This window comes from Platichthys flesus, chromosome 3 (assembly GCF_949316205.1).
Source record: "Platichthys flesus chromosome 3, fPlaFle2.1, whole genome shotgun sequence".
In the NCBI taxonomy this organism is placed as follows: Eukaryota; Metazoa; Chordata; class Actinopteri; order Pleuronectiformes; family Pleuronectidae; genus Platichthys; species Platichthys flesus.
This window is the reverse complement of record NC_084947.1, coordinates 23,071,963-23,094,102: the sequence shown is the minus strand read 5'-3', so window position 1 is coordinate 23,094,102 and position 22,140 is coordinate 23,071,963. Positions and strand designations below refer to the sequence as shown.

The window sequence follows — 22,140 nt, the reverse complement described above, 5'->3', positions numbered from 1 at the left end:
CAAATATAATTTAAGATAGCAAGGACTCGTGGATTTTTCATTATCAGGCTCACTGTGAACATGTTTGAAAACAGCTCCCACACTAAAACCACACCTTAAGACTACTACTACTACTACTGGAGTGTTTTCTTAAACCGGAGTGTGTTTGAGCTCTTCGGGCCACCGTACTTACACAACATCTTTCATGCGAATTTATTCTTTGGAGACAAAGCTGTTCAACAGCATCATCAGCAAATTTTCCCAAAGTCCAACTATGACAACAGAATAGAGGAAACCAAGTCAGGGGAGACAAGTAGATTGTAAAGTGTTTATTTGTAGAAAAAAATGCTCAGAAAATTGCATGGTAAATATTTTGAATAGTTTGAAGCATTCTGTAACTGAAACAGTGCCGTTAGTCAGAGGTGAATGAAAGCACTCACACAGCACAATGAGACCAGCCGAAGCACTGACATTCCAAAATAACATCCGACTGAGTGGAGACAAGCAACAGAAAATACACACACTCAGTGTGTGTCATTGATTTTGTGTGTGTCAAATGCTGTGACACACACACTCACACACTCCACCCTCAGTGGCAGCATCACAATGTTGTAGCAGACGTTTTGAAATGCTGTCGGTACAGTCTACAGTGTCCCAGCAACAGTCTCATACAAACAAGGAACAGAAACAGCAATTAGGACGCTATGTGGACAAAAAACAAACATGTTTACAGTGTGTTGTTTTCTAACAAAAAACATGGAATGAAAGGAGACTAATTACAGTGTGGTGCTGGCAGCAGCGGCTGGTGTTTAATCCCAGCCATCAGGAGGAAGAGGCGGCTCTTTCTCTGGGGAAGAGGAACTATCAGAAGTCTCAAACTACAAACACACACTCTTTCTTATTCAACTCATTTTCTGACTTTTCAGAAACATGTTCAGACCTATGAGGGAAAAATCATGTTTCTATCTTTCTTTAAAATGTCTGATCACATCCATTCAGACAGGAGCAGTAAAAAAACATTCTAATAAGGCAAACTTCTTACAGAGTTTTTAATGGTTTTATTAATGTTTAATACATCCTTCACTAATCTTTAGTCCTTCTGTAATTAGATCCAAAAATAGTTTGTGATGGGTTTTTTTAGGTATTTTAGAATATTGATAAGTTGTAGTGCTCCCCCCACAACTTTAAGAGAATAAATGTTATATAGATGATGGATGGTTGGATAATAATATGAAGAAAATGTGTCTTTTTATGTTCTGAAATATCTTCAGGGTTTTAGTTTAACTTCCTCTGGATACCCAGTTAGACTTTTTAGCTTTTTAATTCATCAGCAAGACTCATCAAGTGAAATATTTGACCTAATTTTGACCTGTTCATAAATGACAGCAAAGCCTTAGAATTTGTTTTTTACAGTTGCCAAATTGGTAATCTAGCCCATTCCAATAAATCTTAATTAATAACATATTAGCGTTTACAATGACATTTTTTGCCATTGTCTATGGCATTTACTAATAGAGGAATGGTTAGATATTTTGGGCAGTATGTTTACTTTCTGACATTTCTAACCTGACGTTTCGTTAAATTACATTATGAATAACTCATTTTTTTCCAATCCATCAGATTTTTCTCATTAATCCATATATATAAACTATCAATAAAACCATTACGACTTAAAAACTGTTTATAGAGTTGGCTTATCAAAAAGTGGCACCAGGAGCTGTCAACTGGATTTTGGGGTTCTGCTGGAATAAAAAAACACTGATGAGTCTTCTCACATAACAGAACTTGGAAGGACTCATGAATATCTCCAGCCACTTCAGCTGCATGCCATACGCACACACGCACACACACATAAACACATGTATGAGTGATCACCAGTGGAACCCCTGCTTACTGTTGGAACACACATGAATAAGGAGCCTTTACAAACAACAATGTACAGGTATATTTCTCTCTAAGAAAAGAATTTCATTCAAAACATACGCATTTTTTTTATAAATATATCGATTTCATCCAAACGTATTCGACTTATTATAAAAAAAATCATTCTTTGGGTTGATCCTTCCAACGACCAGCCGAAATGAAGAGAAGACATCTGCATAGGTTTGCACAGCTGCGTCCGACACGAGTCCAGACGCAGACAGACACTGTGCCGCGCTGTGAGTCGCTCACGCTCGATAGAGATCTCAGGTCAAAACACAGATGTTTAACCAATGGAGGAACAGATATGTCACGTAGAAACGGAAGCCCGGCAGCTAAGAAAACAAGGTGCTCATGAAGTATTAAAGCTATGAGAATGGAGGTAGAGCTTCTCTATTTGAGGTGAACCAGCGCAGCTCAGACGTCGAGCACTGCAGAGGAAGTTTCTGTTCACTGACATGAAGTTCTGCAGGTTATCGTTGAGCTTGATCGATCGACTTGATCGAGAATCCATGAGCTGTAGTTCTGCCTCCATCTCAAGCTGATGTGTAAACATTTTAAAAAATTTGGTCAACTAGGAAGATGATTGACATCATGAGGACAATGCCAGACTTTTCTTTGAAAAAGCATTAATGTTTAAATGGGATTACAATTCGATGTGAACTGTAGAAGAACGTACCAGCTGAGCCCCCCCACCGCAGGTTTATTTAGATGTCGGAGATGAACATGAAGGCCTTGTGTGCGACTGATTCAAATAAAAGTGCTGGTTCATACATTCACTTAGTTCAAGGATCCTATTTCCCTGCTCACACTAGATTGTGTTGTACTTGTTTTATACATGAAACTTGATAATGGCATTTTGATGACAAAAATGGGGTTTTCGTAACATGAGGTGCATTATTGGCTTCATTAAGGGATGTGTAGGATCTGATCTTTCCCATATAACCTGGTGAGGACTAATATAGAGGATATCTCAGCCTCAGGTGCTGATTTAAAAGCTGCAGTGTTTTTTTTTTACTGTCTAATTGAACTAGCCGTAAACACAGCCAAGTCAAATTTCAGCTTTTAAAGTTGTTCAACAAACAGTTGTTCACACGTCTCAGCAGGCGGGAGAAGCAGTAATTTGGAGTCGTGTTACTGAGCCGCCCAACAAGTTTTTAAATCAATACTAACTCTCCCTCTAGTTCAGTTTTGGAGCTCCAGCAAACACTTCACTCTGTTCACCAGCGGGTCGCTCACTTCTGTTTAGAGCTGGGAATCGAACATACTGGAGCTGCCTGCTGAAATCTGGGTTAACTGGAGTGGTGAAAACATGAAGCTGTAAACAAATTCAATAAATAGCCCTGAGTCAGCTCTGCATTACACTGAGGGCCTGTCCCCCCCCGTCCCCCCTCCCGCCCCAGTTCACCAGTGACTGGCTCCAGTCTCCCCGCTGCCAACAAAGTTTAAAGGGTAGAGATGATGTATGGATAAAAAATAATTTGGTGGCCCCTTTCACATTTACATTATACATGGCTATATGATCTCTTTCTGATATAAAAATATTGTTTAGTGCAGTTTCAATATCTCTTAGAAGTCCATTTCTGTAGTGTCCCTTTAAAGTCTTTCTTTATCTTTAAAGTTTTGGGTCTGGGACATTGGAGCATGGTAAAACTCTGTGCATGGCTGTCTTTAAAGAAAATAATGTCATTTATGTTTTATCAAATATACACTATGCGATGGTCCTGATATGTAAAGCTGTTGCTTCATGTTCTGAACATCCCCTGGACAAATGAATGAACCTGAGCGATTGGGTTGATTGGCTGCAGCTTCACCACTCTGATCGTCGTCCCCATCTTTTCCCATAAACCCACACTGTCCCAGGAATCCACCCGTCTTCCCCCAGACACCCTGGCCCTGATTACTGGGATGCATACGATGAGAGTGAGTACATGTGTTCCCCTCTCTACAGAGTTGGCAGTGGGCTAGTAGAGATGGTCATAGGCACTACAAGGAAACCTTCCTGTTTCGGAGGTAAACTTTGTGACCCTGTTCACGTCCTGTTGGGACTGATTTCTTTCTACGAGAGGGGCTTAAGCCAAGCCCTCTGGGGAAGACCTGATCTCATATTTCCATCTCTCACTGTCAGCAGTCGCCAGTTAATCAGTCAGGAGAAGAGTAATGGGACAGATAAAGTGCAAAATGACCCCCCTCCCAAACCTCAACGTGTGCCACGGGCCCGTCTTTGGCTGTGTCGTTCCCCCTGCTCTATGATGTCTCTCCCTCCTCTTCCCTCGCCGTCGTCCCTCTCTGTCTTTCTGCTGCGCCCAGGGACAGTCCAACAGGTTCTCAGTTCTTTTTGAAAAAAGAGAAAAGTCTCTTGTCCTGGTCTAAAATGCGGTGAGCTCGCCTGGAGGACTGGCTGCCATGGGCCCGCGACAGGGAGGGTGGGGCCGAGCGCCACTCGTCCTGGTGCTTGTCCATCAGCTGCTGGTCAATCACTCTGTGCATATCATCCTGGAGACAAGGAAGGAGACGTGAGTGAGAGAAAGACAGCAGAGACGTGTCACACAGAGCGGACATGTGGAGTTATAGAAAGGGTTGAAGACACTGGATAAATGATCAAAATCTAAATTCCAATTTTAAATGATTAGATTTCAATACGGAAAGGGAGCAGATGATGCAGTCAAATCTCTTTTGAGGAAAAGGTCTTCTTGCTCCTCAAAAAGTCCCGGATGACAATGTCTTTCCCAAATTGTTCTTCTTGAGACACTTCCAAATCCAGGGCACTGTTCAGAACTGGTTCTAACATATGTCCTGAGAGATCCGATCACAAGTGGTCAGCTTAAATACGTCTGTATAATTACGTACCTCATTTCTGTTAAAATTATGTTGTTTTTACTCAGTCTGGGTTCACAGATGTGTCCGATGACAATGTTTGTGTTACGAGCATGTGTTTATATCGTGATGATGGTCACATACACTGTATTGACCCTGAGAAGCCGGAGAGGATTTAAACTGTGGAGGGCTAAGAGACTCAGAAGAATGAGGCCACGTCCTTGGAATGTGGGTGAATGATCGGATCTCAGATATTTATACCAGGTCTGAACAGTGTGACTATATGTGGGATATTTATTTTTGTTGTAAAGAGTAATTATGCACCTGAATTGCTTCTAGAGGGCCAAAGGGAGAAACTGTTTGGTAATTAGAATCTTAATAAAAAGTAAATTCAGTGTTGCATGAATCAGTGTTTTTCTGTTTTCCTGTCCCGATGATGATCCCTGAGAAACACTGATCTGACTTTGAATTAAAGGATAAAGACAGCGCTAATGCAACCAGGGGTTTCTGACCTGCTGTTTGGTGCTCACTAAATGAGTTAATACATTTTATTAGTAAACTATTAGTCGTCTTCGGATGTTACCTAATCTTAGTCAAATACAGCCATGCTTCACCCTCACATTCACATTTGCTGGTGGTACAGGAACTGATATTTTTTGTTTCTGTGTTGACACCTCTTAGCGTGAACAGTGGGATACAGGTGAGTGGAGACAGGCCGGTGGAGAGAGAGGGTGGTGGGATAGGATGGTTCTCTGTGTGATGGTTAATGGTTTCAGAGAGACAGGGAAGCTGGGATGAGCATTGCTCCGGTCGGAGTCAGTTAACCGTGGCATGGAATGGCTCAGCACGGCGAGGGTGAAACGGCGAGATGGCGCAGCTCGGGCTCACCTCTAAGGCAGGAGGAGGGGGTGTGGGGTACCACAGGGGAGAGAGGGTGGTACGGAAGCTGAGAAAGGCCACTAGATCAGAAACCACAAGAGCCAAACAGTAAAGAGCCCTGAGGAGGCAAACTGTGGGCAGGGAGAAGAGAGAGAGAGGAAAGAGCTGCCAGTTAGGGACGAGGAGGGGGATGGAGGGCACACACACACACACACACCCCCACAGCAAACCCACTGACATACACTCAGAGGTTAATTGAGAGGTTTAATGTATGTGCACAGATTATGTTAAAATACAATGACATTAAACACAAGTGACAGGGAAGAGAAGGGAAAATGGAGAGAAACTGTTCCAGTCTATATCTTTACAATTAGATTAACATAATCCATCCAGGAACTACATTTACAGAGCAGCTTCTTTATGTCACTACCTTAAATATCTGTACGTAAGAACGTCAGGACTGTTACAGGCTTTTACTGATAAACTTGCACATGACTTCTGACCCACCTGCCAGGCCTCCAGCTGCTGCGACAGGTTGAGCTTCTGCTGGATGGCGTCCAGGAGTTGGCTATTCAGAGACATGATGTCTATTTTACATTTGGCTAGCTCCATCTCCACTGCTTTCTTTCTGCAGGACACATACAACACACAGAGAGACGCTAGAGGTATCTTACAAGCATGAAAGGCTGCATGTGAGGAACTCCTTCACATAGAGATGAATTCAGAACAACTCTTATAAATAGGAGATTAACTGTTTTATTCAATATCCATCCACTTACGTGCGTTTATGTTAATATAAACTTATTATAAGACTAGAGATCCACGTATCAGTGCCCCTAATACTGATTAACATTATTACTAATTATGGCTCTGGCTTAATATTAAAAGCCCTCAGAAAGAACTCGAATAAGTTCTGTATATATTTAGTAGCTTTTCTAACATTGATGACAACTCAAAGTGCTTCACACCCACACACATTCTGACATTGCTATCAAACATCAATCACACAGTCTACCTCCTAAGCCACACCGTCTTTAAATAGGTTTCATATTTGCTTTTGAAACATTGATGTCTTAATAAATGTATCCCTTACATATGGATATGGAAACCTGATACTTGAAAAGTCATTGCTGTGACCTGGGCACAGAGATATTTCAAAAGTAAAGTCTGACAGGGCAGGAAACACACTCAGTTTGAGGAAGTCAGAGCGATCCGAATTTGCTGGAAATTGGAATTGCACTTTACTTGGTGAATACAGAGTCATGACTTCCTAAAAAGTATAAAGATTATTTAATAAACGTATAGACATTTCTTTAATTGATTTTTTGAATAGTTTATAGAGCAGTTTTAATATATTATATTATATAGGCTGTATATATTTACAATAGAAATCTATTCTATTCTATTATTCATTCATTATAATCATCATTATTACTGCATCAGTGATGTGGTCCTACTTGGCTATGGCGTCGTCGCGGTCTCTGATGGCACTCTGGAGCTGCTCGCTGGGTTCTCGTATCTCAGCCATCACCCTCATCCGCTGGTTGTCCTCCCTGAGAGAGCACATCTCTACAGAGAGAAGCGCCATCTGCAGGTCACATGGAAGAGAGCATGAAACAGAACTGTGAGACACAGGCAGGATACAGGCTTTAATGGCAGATTTATACAGTGGGCTGCTCATGTGTGAGATGTTGAGATGTTGGATAAGTGAACTGTGTGTGTGTGTGTGCGTGTGTGTGTGTGTGTGTGTGTGTGTGTGTGTGTGTGTGTGTGTGTGTGTGTGTGTGTGTGTGTGTGTGTGTGCGTGAGTGTGCGTGCGTGTGTGTGCGTGTGTGTAAGATGTCATTTCAAACCCATTGCAACCCATTGTGAGTGAGCTCTCCCTGCAGAAAGGAGACGAGGTTGAAACGATGTCCTACATTACAAACAAAATGCATCAAATTCACATCAGCTAAGGAGCTGCTGAGAACCACATCTGCACCACTGGGTCATGTTATTTTTAGACATGAGTATTTGTTAATTCATTGCTATTCCACAAAGAAAGATCGGATGTGATTTAGAATTAAAGAATCCTGTCTGACTCTTCCACAGGATGAGAAGCAGAGCCGTGCTGTGTCCCTGATAAAAGGGAAAGCTGAACATGTATATCAACATGTCCATGTACAGTATATGATGTATATGGGTGTACACATGTGAACAAATGTTATAGACGCTGGTACCTGATTGTGCAGCTGCAGCAGCTCCCCTTGGCCACTGCGTGTTTTGTCCTGCTCCGCCTCGTGCAGGTCTCTGACCTCCCTCAGCTCTTCTCCCATCTTCCTCACCTGCTCCTCCAAAGCCTCCTCATCGCTGCGCCGCGAGCCCTTTAAACACGACACACACTCACGGTCAATGTACTGCTACTGGCAGTTCAGTGGTTCATTTATTCTGTCTCTAAAAGAGGCAGTATCCTGTTAAAGCATTATTAGTCCGTTATTATCAGATACCCAATCAAGTTGCCCCTGAAGGAAGAGATATATGACAGAGAAAGTGCTGCACATAGATGCATTGTATGAATGTGTGAGTACTGTAAAGTGCTTTAAGTAGTCACCCACACTAGACTGTCTAGTCTAAAAAGACTCATTATACCTTACATCTTCCACTAATTAATTCATATTTACTTATATATATTAAAAGTCAAAATTTAAGTTAACAGTGGCTATATGTCGTAGTGTCAACATGAACATAAATGTATCCAGAGACAAACGGGTGAATAGCATCACCAAAAAAGATACAGCAGGAAGGGCAGGTGAAGCCAGAAGTGTGTAAGTTATTGACATACTTTAATTTAGTTAAACAAGAAGGCAAACAGATACAACCATAACAAAACCTGCTTCATTTCATTTACAAAATGATCGCACTAATAACTTCTATATCATTTTCTGGCTCTTTCTCAAACGCTAAATAACATGAGTGGGTTCTTACTACACAGTCTCGTACCATTGATTCTGTTTACACTAGTGATACCAAACTGCATAGTTCTTCCAACAAAATGAATTGGAAACCCCTTATTTTGTGAGATGTCATTTCTCCAGAACTGCTGAGCTGCCAGTGAGTTGTTCATTACCGTGGACTCGTTGCCATCCAGCAGGTTCTGTGTCAGCCTCCGCAGCTCCAGAAGGCCGGTGTGGAGGCTGCCAGTAGGCACATCCTTGGCAGAGGACGTCTCAGAGGAATCGTCCATGGAAGAATCGGTTGACAGCGCCGAGTCGGTGATGTCGTTTCCCCGGAGATGGGAGCAGAGTGAGCGGACCTCGCAGTAGGCCTCCCACAGCTGGAGACGCAACTGGACAATTTGGAGGAGGGGATATTTAGATATTAGTCTGCCAACCGCCTGGTGCTGACAGCAGGATGGAACATATTAAAATAACTTTGTATAGAGCATTTTTCAACACGAAGAACAAAGAGCTGCACAACAAGAAAATAAACATATAGTAACAGGAATAATAATAATAATGATAGAAGAACATTAAGAGCCCGGCAGCCCAAGTAAATGCTGAAATATGCCATCTGAAAAAGTATGGTTTTAAAAAAAACACTGTGTCAGACGGCCTTATTTTCTCAGGCAATTTAGCCAGAAACTTGGAGCCCTGATGGAAAACACTCTGCACCCCCCATAAAAAAATAACTCTGAGATTGAGATATGGTGCTCAAAGGATAGGTTACAGTCAAACAATATGCAGAGATTTCAAGCAACAAATAAAGAGTGGACTCAACAAAACATCACCCAAGAGTCATGGTGGTAATTACCTGCTCCCTCTCCTGCTCCTGCTCCTCCTGCTCCATGCTCTGTTCTATCTCACACAGCAGACTGGATGGGTGTGGGGTGAGGCCGTGGAGGCTGTGCTCCTCTGACAGCTCCTCCAGCCGAGAGGTCAGCTGCCTGTGGGACACCTGAACCTCCTGGAGCTCCAGCTGGCTCTGCCGCAACTTGACACAACCAAGAAGGCAAACTTTTAACAGAACGAAGTATGTATATCTGCAGAGGTCTGACAGCAGAGCTGACTAATCTTTAGAACGAACTCTGGTTGAACACAAATATTGCTTTGTCCAGGTGCATTTTATTAGCTGCTGTCAAAGATCGAACAGTCCTTCGTGTCTCCGTACCTGTAGGTCCTTCTCCTGACACTGCTTCTCCAACACCAGCGTCCTCTCTCTGAAGTCGTCCACTGTGCTCTGCAGCAGCTCGTTCTCCTCCAGCATGATGTGCACCCTGCGCTCCAGCTCCATCTTCCTCTCGGACAGCATCTTAATCTAACATGTCAGACAGCACCGCTCAGTTACTACGCCCCAGTTAAAAGGTAATAACTGGTGAAATGGAGGATTGCTCTGATTTCCTGGTCGATAGCGGCAGTTGGGCAGCTGCTGGCATGATTGAAATCTGCATTTTGTTGTTGTTCTGACTCTGAGGGAAGCAGGGCTCTTACACAAGATTAAAAAGTACTCCCACTGGTCCAAAGAATGTGTGTTGCCTAGCATGGGCGTAGGTGTTAGTTACCACCCTCATCTTCAGGAATGTTTTGGTGCTATATCAGCTTACTATTCACCATGGCTATATAATATAACAGCCTTCTAGGCTACAGCACAACTTCTTCCACATGAACTGTTTCTCTCTTTAGCAGCCCGAGCAGCTTTCCCCATTACACAAACATCAGTTCTTGCTCATTTCTATCCCTTCTGCTTTTGACCTACATCTGGTAACCTACTTCACGGATCAGTTGTTTTTTTCACCACCATATGAGTGCCCACGTTTTCCAACTTCTGGATATTTTTAGGCTGCTATAGTCTCCGTCTTTTCAGAAATGTGGGGGGAAAAACCATTAGTCATCAGCATATGTGGTATAAAGGCAAAGCGATGGAGATGTGGGAGCACCCAGACATTGCAGTATCTCAGCCAAATATAGAGCAGAGCCTCTCCTTCCAATTATAGCACAAGCTCTGCAGTCTGGGTGTTTTCTGCCTGTCTTTGAAGCGATGCTGTGGAGGAACTCTCCACTGTTTTTATTCTCTAACAGTATCAATGTTTATAACACAAGCAGCAGATACATGACCATGGCTGACATCACAACACATCTCATGCTCTGATTAGCATCAGGTTTTTAATGCTCAAACAGTTTTTCATGGAAACAGGGATTTCTGTAAGGATGTGGAAATGCCATTTTAGGTTATACATCTATTCATAACATATCTGTGACAACATACGATCCTAATTGGATCCACTCATCTAATAAGAGATTAAAAGCAATTGTAATTTCTGAACGGGAAATGAAAATGGTGCAAGTCATGTTTGTGTTATTTCACAAGACGCTGCATGCAGCATGCAGTCAGGCCGACAGACAGCGCTCGGTAACCACTCACTTCTAGCCCTTGCTGCTCCGACCAAGTGGGGAGGAGAGTGAGTTAAGGGGGAACGAGTGAGGAGAGAGATAAAGATTACAGAGAGGGGGAAACAACAAGTTTAAGAGAAAGTGCCCAGAAGCAATTCCAGTAGCATGACAGGTACACTACCTCTCTTTCCTGACAGGGTTTAGTGGATTTCTTCTTTTTTGGATATAAAAAAACTGCAACTTTAAACTATGTCACTTTGGACGCAGAACTAATGACACAGAAGATAAATCCCCAGTGATCTGCTGTCAAATTAAACACCCAGGCTTCTTGCTGAGAGCCAGTAACTTCCTTTTTTATCATTTTTAGAGTATAGCTGAACCATTCTGTTTTGTTTAGCTCTTTGATGATGTGCACTCTGAAAGGTATAATGGCAAGATGCTCCAGATGGTGGCTCACCTCAGCCTGTAGAGTCTCCAGTCCTGTCATGTGTTGTCTCGTAGACATGCTCTTCTCCCTGAAGTCGCCACGTAATGAATGGACCTGAGTGGACAGCTGCTTCTCCACCTCTGCAGCCTGGAAACACAAACACACACACACACGCACACACACACACACAGAACACAGAAAATGTACCTTTGATCAGTCTGCTTTCACTTTACTCTTTTTTTTTTATATTCTTCACACTCTCACGTCATTATCATTTGACAAAACCTGTTGCCTACATTACCCACAATGCAAAGAGAAGCAGGCAAAACACTCCTAAGATGTAACAAGCTAACTCTATATGAAATTACACAAAACTATACGTTCTTCATTAGACAGTAAATATACACAGTTTCATCCTAATGAGACGTTTAAATAAGAACTTTATATCCAATTAGACTTTACAAGAAATAATGTGTTCTTCGCTATATATTAAACACACAGGTTGTCCCTTGTAAGGACTGCCATCAGACCATTTAATGCTGTGTCACTATTCAAACCTAGTAGCCACCTTAGCCAGGACACTGCACTATATCCCACTGTTACATCCTCATAAGACTTTATTAGAATGTGATTAACAACACATTACTTCAGACTTTTTACACCACTTACTTCAACTAGAATATGATGCAGCAGACCTCTCAGCTCTATTGTGTTGAAGTATAATTGTGTTCTTGGTAACAACAACATGTTGTTAAAGTTACATCAACTGCTTAGTTCAATCAGAAAGACTACACAGCAATCTTTAGTTTGTGTTTACTTAGACTTAGAAAGGGACTCATTTGAGCTTGAGACACACACACTCAGACACACACACACACACACACGCACATAGATTTATTAACACGTTGGTATTCAGGACATGTATTACTGACGTAGTTTTGTTTTTCCCACACTCTTATATGACACATTTGATAACTGTTCTTCTGAGTGTGCATTTCCCGCAAATGTCACAGCCCTTTTCAGAAGCCTACAATAGCCCACAGCTCAGTGTTGGTGCTCTCTGCCACACACTCAGAGATGAGCTTATATCGGCCAGGTGGGAACAGGCTATTCAGTGCCAGGCTGGGCTTCATTAGCATAGAGCTGCACTCACGAAGCTCCCGCTCGCATCATCTTCACTGCCATGGCAACAGCAAAATCCTAAAAATGACTCTTTTTACAGCTCACTGAGGAGACTAAACATGGCTTATATAGAGCCAAAAACAAAACTTAAAGAAGGGAGATGTGCAGTTTGAAATATTTTTCATTTTTTCAATTATGTTTTTTTAACACTAGTGTGCATCAATATGAACTGCAGCCTCTAGGTGGCACTACACAGCCTTCCCACAGGCTCACAGAGATTTGTAGAGGCTCAACTGCTGGTCATGTTCATGAGTTTACTTCAGTTCACTCCAGTCCTCAGGTAACTCTGGTGTGAGTCTGTGTCAGTGCTCTGCTGGGAGGACAGGCTGCCAGGACAACTCTGCCTCTACTCAGCTCTGCTCTGAACAATAACTTAACGGATGGAAGCAGTGTGACTACTCTGCTGTGACCCTGAGGGGTTGTAACCAGGTGACTGAACTACCTGTAAGGAAAGGTAACATGCCAGTGGTCCTCCTCATATGCACACCATTCAAACATTGGAGCACATTTGAGTAATTTAGGGCTCAGTTTGTCGCCCAAAGACACTTTGGTTTGTGAGCTGAAGGAGCTGGGTATAGAACCACCAACCTTCTGGTAAGTGGACAACCCGCTCTATTTCCTGAGCCTCAGCCACCTTGAACCCATTCATCATCTCTCTGTCAGTTCAATGCTATTCCAGAAAAGACTGACATATAATAAGAATAAGTCAAAGTTGTCACTAAGGATAAAAGAGATTAATCTGTTTGAAAAATAAATACATAGAACAAAGAATGTCTGAAAGATGATTGAGTCCAAAGCGGGACTGAAAAGGAAGGTTTGAAGTTACATTTTTAAGATTCCAACACTGCTGGCTGTGCTCAGATCATCTGGCAGAGGAAGTTAAAGAAGTTACATATTTAATTTTAAACTCAATGATTGTTAATTTTGTTCCACCTTACTGCAAAATTATTTCCCATTAAACCTGACTGCAAACAACACAAAGATGGAGTTTACAAAATCAGAACAAGGGTAAGATAAGTTGTCAAACATAATGAGTATATGGTTTACTGGTATGGTTTCATGGATGGATTACTAATCAATGAGCCTGACATTAGCCTGCTGAATGGGGTTTGTGGGTTTTCATTATCATTTGGCAAATCTATGTGTACATCTGACACTCAAAACAGGTTAAACAATCACTGAGTTAAACAGAACTCTGAGTAGAAGTGTTGAGTCAGAGTGACAGTCATGGCCACAGCCTCAGCTTCCCTGTGTTTCCTGTGATTCCCCTTGTGTCTGTGTGTTCCTCCTTGTGTGTCTCCCTGTGTTGTGTATGTTTGCCAGACGTGGCTCATCATTCTCCAGGCCTGCTGCCACGTTAGCTGATCGAGCGATCTCCCCCTCCTCATCCTAGCTGCACACCTAGTTCCCATCTCCAATCCACCCTGCAGTGTATATGAACCCGTGCCTTTCATCCAATGTTCAAACTGCCAAATTGTGAATCCTCTGTTCCCCAACAGCTGTAATTAAAGTCTGCCAATTGAATTGTAAAGTCATGTTTTCAGTGAGTTTTTTTTTTTTTATCCTAATACTCTGACCTTGTTTAGCCTAGTGACAGGATGGCCAAACCAACCAGCCTGACCCCTGGCACAGCCACAACCAACTCAACAAACACCAGTTTCACTGGACCTGCCACCTCCCTCCCCACTTTACTTAACTGTCTTTTTCAGGACAACTTAACCCTTAAAACCTGCTCCTGTGTTCAGTTTGTTGCACTTTGGTACAGCATCTAGTGAAATCGTAAAAATAAGTGAATGTAACTAGATGCAAATAACCATAAGGTCCCCTCAGCCTTATACCCAAGCCTTATTTAAACACAATGGAAGCCCCATGTTATACATAAAGGAGAATCTGAGTTAAAACATTGACATTTTAGATAAGGTATGGTAAAAAAAAAAATGTGTGTCACACAATGTAACCATAAAATGCATTAAGGGATATTTCAAACAACTGATCTGCGATATACCGGAGATAAGGGAGAAACAGACACAAGCTGATCCTCCAGGAACTGTTTGATTAAAAAGTTGATCATATTGTTTGAGAGTTGAATTATTTTGTCAAAGATGCATCATTCAAATGACTCAAGATGTTGCACATTTGATTTAATTGTTTGACCACAGCAGCAGTGTTCTGTGATCCCTCCAAGGATAAGTGAATGGATGGATTTTTAAATATAAATATGACTGGGTGACCTATGACAACTTCTTTATGTTGTTTTGTGCTACCACCACCACATGCTGTTCCTACCCCCATACTCAATAAAAAAGTATTCAACACATTTTAAGAATTATTTTCAGCTCTAGTTTGTCTCAGGCTTAAATCACCTTGTGTATTACTGTGATCTCATGTATGAGTCAGTGTTCAGATGTGGGTTTCTATGTGCCAGCTGCACAATTCAGCGTCTGCTAAACAGATGTACAGTCAGTGGAGGCCTGTGCGGCTCAGACAGTTCACAGCGCTCACATGACATGTGACCCACTGGCCCAACAATCTGACAGACTGAGATCCTACGAAAAAAAGAGTTGACCGCAGACTGCCTGATTTACAGTCAGTTAATCTGCATGTAAATTCCTCAGATATCCCAGATCAAGCATTATCAGCACGACCTCAGCAGAGACGCTTTCCTTTACAGCCTCTCTTCTCTGACAATCACCTGAGTAAATACATTCACTTTGCAGGAGGAATAAATGGAGAGCCGAGACTTGAAAAGTAGATTTTCCCTCCTGTTGATTCAGTAACAGGCGACCTGTGGCTGTGAACATGATCCATCAGATATGATTGAAAGGTGCTTTATGGGTCTTTGGTTGCGCAACCTGACATCAAACTATCGGGATCCCCTGTACAGCACATTCCCATGGTAACAACACGTGGCAGTTCCGATTTGCAAGTCACTCGGGTTGTCATAGCAACCAGGGAGAAGTAGGATTGGCCCGAGCTGCGACGTGTAATCACGTTGCTTCTGGTATTTTCCTTTTGTCGCTTTCACAGAGCGCTGCCTTGTCTAGACCTACGGAGGTTGGGCAACCCTGCTGTCAAGCGGTTGCTTAACCAATCCTGCGAGCGACAATGCGCACAGCTGATCCTGACAGCAGCTGTACCTGGGGTTGATGGGAGGCAGGGGATGATAGCTGGGCAGATTCTCATGTTCACTAGGAAGCCACATTTCTACTTTGTCACTCAAAGATATTCACAATACACCTTGTTTGGTATATTATTGGTAATGACACGTCAACAACAAATTATTGCTCCTCTAAAACCTTGAATAAAGTCGAGGTTTATGGGCAGAGGATGGCGCACCCTGTTAAGGGCTATGAGGCAAATTGTGATTTGTGCACACAAATAAAATGTTATTGATTTTTTGAATTGAACCACTTTGATGAGTCCCTTGAGGCTGCTGTCACATTTGAATCACGTGGAGGTTGAGAGAGGTAGAATAGACCATGACCATAAAGTATGGAGACACACTGAGTCAGTGCATCTTCAGCCCTCTGTGACCATGTGTGGTGATGTAATTAGAGAAAGGTCCTTCTCCTGCTGCTTCACTCTGACCAGATTAGAACTGAGGAGACTGGCTGTCCTCACACTGTAGAGCCATACACACAGCACACACCTCCGACGCTCATCTTCAATATCAATGGAACCTGAATAGCATATGTAGTTTGATGACCAGTGTACACACACACACACACACAAACACACACACACACACACACACACATACACACCCTCCTCACAAGAATAACCACAGGAGGTGTACATGTCTGCTGAGGGAAAGATTCAATAGCTGAAGATTACATTTCTTAGATCCTCTTTACCCAAATATCTAAGTTACCTGCTGTTATTAATTAAGTAAAGTATGTGCTGGAGTTGTTTTGGTCCGGGGCTGAATGCATATGGCAAGGCTATTAGCACGGATTATAGCCTAATCCCCTCAGCGCTGCATTTTAGCCCATGACTTACATCACTTCCTATGGCGCGCCCTGCCTTGTCAAGGTCGTCGCACTGCAGCCAATAGAAGGTTCTGTTAATAAGTTAGGAGGGTCACGGGCTGTTTTTGTGAATCTAATTTCGGGCTTAAAGGTTTGCTTTAGAAATTATCCTCTGAAAAGTGGCTATTTATATAAAGAGTAACAAATACATTTAATTAATCTAAAATGAATATACAAAAAGCTCATCAGTTAATAAATATGTTAACTAGAAACAGAGGAGTAAATTAGTAATAATCTTTTCTTAATTTCCGCATTTCTATATATCTACGCTTATACGGTTTGCTTTAACTTTTCTATATGATTATATAGAGATTGGTAATTAACTGATACAAATAAATGCTAACTGAGAAATAAATTAAGAAGCGTCATTATTTCTTCATCTTAAAGGACAAACAAATATTGGGAAAATGTTTTAAATAATTTTAAACTTAAAATGGGTTTTTATTATTTATTGGCTAATAAGTCTTTTTGTGTGTTATTGTTAACCTAGAGGCAGTGGATGTGCTTAGTCTGTCAGTTTGGAGCCTGGTCCTCAACAGATGTGTCTATTGTTCAGTCACCACTCTGTGACATGTGATTTTCAGAAGGACTGACAAGGAAGTGCAGTCCTCATAATCATGTGATGACAGAGGAACATGTGCTATTTCATAGTTTTAACAGGACGGTTCCAACTAGAGCTAACCAAAACGCAGAAATTAGGCAGAAATAGTGCACACATTGTTTACACTGTTTCACATTCTCTCTTTTCACTCTGAGCTGTAAATGTTCAACATTACTCAGTCACCACCCATCACTTATTAAAGAGCCCAGAGAGAGAGATACAGCAATGAGAAAGCAATTTAGACATAGAGAAAAGGGGATATAAGAGAGAGAGAGAGAGAGAGAGAGAGAGAGAGAGAGAGAGAGAGAGAGAGAGAGAGAGAGAGAGATAGAGACCGCCCAACGCACTGAATCATAAGATCTGGATCGATGGAGTCAATTAGGTCTCGTGAATTTCACTGAGTCACAAAGACCACCAGATATTCTCTGCGCCCCAAAGCACAAAACAGACCACTTTCAGGGAAATGTCTGTATCGCTCCCACACCCAGGTTTCAATTAAAATAAATGCACTTTAATTATGCTAGGTGTCCGCTCTCTGCTTTATTCCATGTCAACTGACTTGACCAGCACAAATTCCTGATTGCAATGTGATGATGGTGTTGGAGCAGGAGAGAGCAGGAGGCTGCTTGAATTTGACTGGAAGACAACGAGGAGAACTGCTCCACACAGCAGTGAACCACACAGCACCACACAGAGCCTTCTCCTCCCTGAGCAGCATGTGCCCAGCAGCAGATCACAGCTTCTCCCGGGAGAAACAACACTCACGTGCGCATGTGAGCGTTGCCATGGACAGCCGTAATGAGGGGGGGGGGGGGGTTATGAAATCACCTGCACAGGCTTGTCAGCCTTTGTCTATAGAGCTCTGGGCATCCTGACATGTAGTTTTGTTACCCACTGCCATCCTATAGCAGCTAACAACACTGTCAGGCCTCTGTTTACAGCCCCAGAGCTGATGCTGTATAATGGTCTTAAAGGAGTTTAGGCTGTATATCCCTCTGACAGGCAGGGTAGCATGACGCCATCCTGCTCAACCGTGTGACATAACAGTTGTTAGGCACGAGACAGAATTTAGGGAAATTCGATTATTTTTCAGTTCTGTGTTGACAAGACCTGATTGGTCTTGACACAGAGCGTGTGCAAATAAACAAAAACAGTGTAATGTAAACTCTATCCATTCTGAATGTCAAGAAATAAGTTAGTAATGACATTAAGTATGGATTATTCTTTGCAAATCCAGGATTGCTGATGCAGTCACATTGTGGATTTTGGATCTTGGAGGCAGCTGATGGTGGATTATAATTACAACTACATTTCTTAGATATACAATATTCCTACTCGCATAAACTACCATTACTGCCAATTGGTCTATCAATACCTCTTACAATCATGCTACTCTCTTCTTCTCTGTCAGACATTTTTGTTTGAACAAATACTTTAAACATTGACTCATCTCTCCATTAATGTTAGACACAATCTTTTCTCATCAATGTTGTAAATATTGTTTTTTTGTTGGTGGGACATTGTGACATTTATTGCATTTCTGTCCATCCTAGGCAGGATCCCTCACTGGATGATGCACCTTGTTCAGCCCTATGAGGCAAATTGTGATTTGTAATTATGGGCTATACAAAGAAAATTTGATCGATCGATAAGTGGTCCTTGTTTCGGTGTAGATTGAGCCGATTGACGTGTTTGAGCTCCTCAGCAAGGAGTTAATCAGGAGTAGCAACAAACGCTATAGCACTTTCAGCTCCATCAATCTGCATCTACTGCCAATCGCAGTTCATCCTTATGTGTGTGTCCAGTATATCAAGTGGGAAAGAGCATAGCTTCAGTACATCACGTCAGAGAAAATACAGCTTCAAGTTGTCGTGCCAACCCTGAGCACTGCTGTATGTCCAGTCTGTATCTGTATGTATCTTAGATATCAGATATCTGTCAATCGATCCATGTTCTCTCTCCTATCACACCTTTTTAACCCTGCAATCAAATCACCTGTCAATGTGCCTAGTGCTATTGCATAAGTGTGCAGTCCTATCAGTCTAAATTATTCAACGTAAGACCCTGGAAGCTATGCTTTTATATTGATGAGTTAGCATAATTCAGGTGAAGTTAGAAAGAGAGAAAGACGGGCTGAATAAAGGTAGAGCCCCCGCCTGCCCTGGGGGGGACGATGAATCTTGATGAACCTTCAGGTTGGCTGAGCACCTTATTTAATGTCAGCCAGGCAGACGTGAACTGGACAGAGTGGCCCCAGGCCAGGCCACACATACACACACACACACACACACACACACACCCACACAAAGACAAGCTGGCATTTGCCTGAGAAATGTCCCATGGTAGGGGGCAGGGATCTTTAAAGCAACATTAACCAGTGTGATACACTGACTCAAAGCCAAAACTAATTAAATTTCAATGCAGATGGACCAAGGCCTTATGAAGCAGTAAATGGGAAGTGCAAACACACACACACAAACAAACACACACAGTGCTCACCCTACTGAGTTGCTCCAGCAGTCTGTGGTTCTGTTCAGAGAGCTCGCTGATGGCCTTGGTCTTGTCCCTGTCAGCCTCCCTCAGCTGGACCTGGTGGAGCTCTAGCTCGCACTGCAGCTGCTGGACGTCCGTCTCCAGCTCGGCCACGCGACCCTCCCACTCCCCCTCTCTTCTCTCCAGTCGCCGACGTAACTCGTGCTTATCCTGCTCCAAGTGCTGCATGTGATAGGATAAGGGTGATATGGTTAAAACTGTTTGTTCAGATTTGTTCAGATTTCATTTACGGTGTCGCCTTAATTTCACAGAATATAAGAACCAAGTGGAAACATTGAGGTATAGACCAAGTCCGAGACAAATGCTGGGGCTTCAACCCACGGAGAAAGTTATGCTCAACCTTTGGAAAAAATTCAGTAGAGGAAAAAACTTTAGAACTTCAAACTTGAGACCTGATTCCCATGGGGTTGCTGATGATGTACAGAGGCGTCAGACCTATGCATTTATCATTAACATGACAACATACGATACTGACAGTGAAGACAGTTTGAAGATTAGTTTGAGTAAAAGGTGTAAAAGTTCAAAAGAGTGACAATAACTGCACCTCTGATAATAAAATGTAAGCACACATTGAATCTGCAATCTGGGAAAGAGTTTAGGGATTTTAAAACTGAGCCCATCTTTTGTGTTCCCTGTCTCCTGGAGTGACAGTTAAGATAATACAATGCTTCTACTCTCTAGATGGCAATGAACGGTGAGCAGATGCACTGCACGGCCAGTGGCTGTCAGTTTGGATGTGAGTTGTTATTGTGTTTAAGTCGAGGGCTGAAGCAGTTGGCATCTATGTGGCCACTATTTCATCTAAAGGCTGAATGCCCAAAACAAAAGGAGGGATCACAGGGGTTCAAAACAAGACAACAAAACAACATCAACCGCCATTAGAACCGGGAACTGTAACAACATCAATAACAACAAGCAGCAGCTTATTTCTCTGAGCTGTAACACCAGGATGAGTATGGATCAAAGGGCTGAACAGATGTACAGTTGATACATAGAAGGCCCTGGACAGGATTAGTCTTTGTGGTGTCTCAGGCCATGTGTTGGGCTTGTGTGAAGGATTTTAAAAACAACAGCTCAGCTTCACAGTACGAAATAACTCAGACTAAAAATACAGAGCCACTGAGGTCCACTTCTTTCTTTAGATTGGCGTGACTAGCACGGCTCAAAAAGTCTAATTCTGCAGTTTATAGCACATTAGATACAATAAGACACAGCCATGGAAAAGGTGAATCATGCTACTTGACTTTGATGCGAGGCTCTACACTCTGCATTTGTTAGGACCCTGTTGAGTTTGTTTACATTGCGATGGTCCCAAGTTGGCTCTCGGATTATGGCATTTTGAGGCCATACCAGAAAGAGGCTTAGGGCAGCATTAAACCTAGAGTGAGTGATATTTTCCAGTTTAAGTTTACCTCCAATTTCTCGTTGAGATCTTTGTGCATTTTCTCATATTGCTTGCTCAAGTCTTGGTTTCTCTCCAGCAGTGCTTTGCCGAGTTTAGCAGCTAAAACCAAGTCTTTCTCCTTCTGGCGGAAGAGCGACAGTAGGTCTGCGTTGTGCCCCACGACAGGCATCTCTAAGTCCGGCAGCTCCTCCTCGTCGTCCCGCTCCCCGGTGAGCATGGCAAGTTCCTCCTCCAAGGCCATGCCGAGGCCTCCGGTGCCGGCGTGCCGCAGCGGGTGACCCTGGAAGTCGCCGGAATCCTGAGCTGCGCCGGGCCGGGGCTCCATGCAGTCGCTGTCCAGCTCCAGTGGTGCTGAACCCGCGGCAGACGTCTGCAGGTCGAGGCAGGAAGCGGACATCGCCACCCGGCGGAGGAAAAGCCAATGGATAAGAGCCGAGGGATTTCACTCCGGATGAACCCACCCTGCTCTGACTGGGCTGGGCTGACCGGGCCGGCTCGTTATCGACCATCCATCCATCATTCTCCAAATTCAGAGCTACTCTTCCCAGTTTCCTCACGTCCCTCTCTGCTGGTTCACCCACCAGTCGCGACTCTGACTTGAATCCCAGCAATCACTGCCTCTTCTGCGGCGCACTGTCTGGGTACGATCGGACACGCAGGCTGGTATTATCCGGGTATAAAGCGCCTGGAGGAGCTGCGCGCTGCGGTCGGTCGGTCAGGGTCCACCCCGTCTCGGGGTCCCGGCTCCCCCATAATGATGACTGGCCTTTTACACCGGAGGCTTTTGCCAGTCAAACAGATGAGCGCGGTCCCGATGCTTCTCAACCTCTTTCCCTTTTTGAGTGCGCGTTCCCGCCACGGTAGTGACGCAAGCTGCAACCTGTTACAAACCGCGCGCCCATTGGCTGAAAACCATAGCGCCATATTTTGGTGCTTCTCACACATGTGAGAAACCCTCCATAGTGAGCACGTGAAGAGATGAA

General features: G+C 43.1%; 1 protein-coding gene across 1 annotated transcript; it reads right to left on the bottom strand.

Annotated features, from left to right (window-relative positions):
- Positions 1-293: 293 nt before the first annotated feature.
- On the bottom strand, positions 294-22,003 carry bicdl1 (BICD family like cargo adaptor 1). The gene is made up of 10 exons (XM_062384748.1): positions 21,165-22,003; positions 19,699-19,914; positions 11,419-11,535; positions 9,742-9,888; positions 9,385-9,564; positions 8,702-8,920; positions 7,815-7,958; positions 7,053-7,183; positions 6,103-6,223; positions 294-4,395 (listed from the first exon to the last, which is right to left on the bottom strand). The coding sequence occupies exons 1-10, from the start codon at positions 21,552-21,554 to the stop codon at positions 4,228-4,230; spliced, it is 1,833 nt and encodes a 610-aa protein (XP_062240732.1). The 5' UTR covers positions 21,555-22,003; the 3' UTR covers positions 294-4,227.
- Positions 22,004-22,140: the final 137 nt, after the last annotated feature.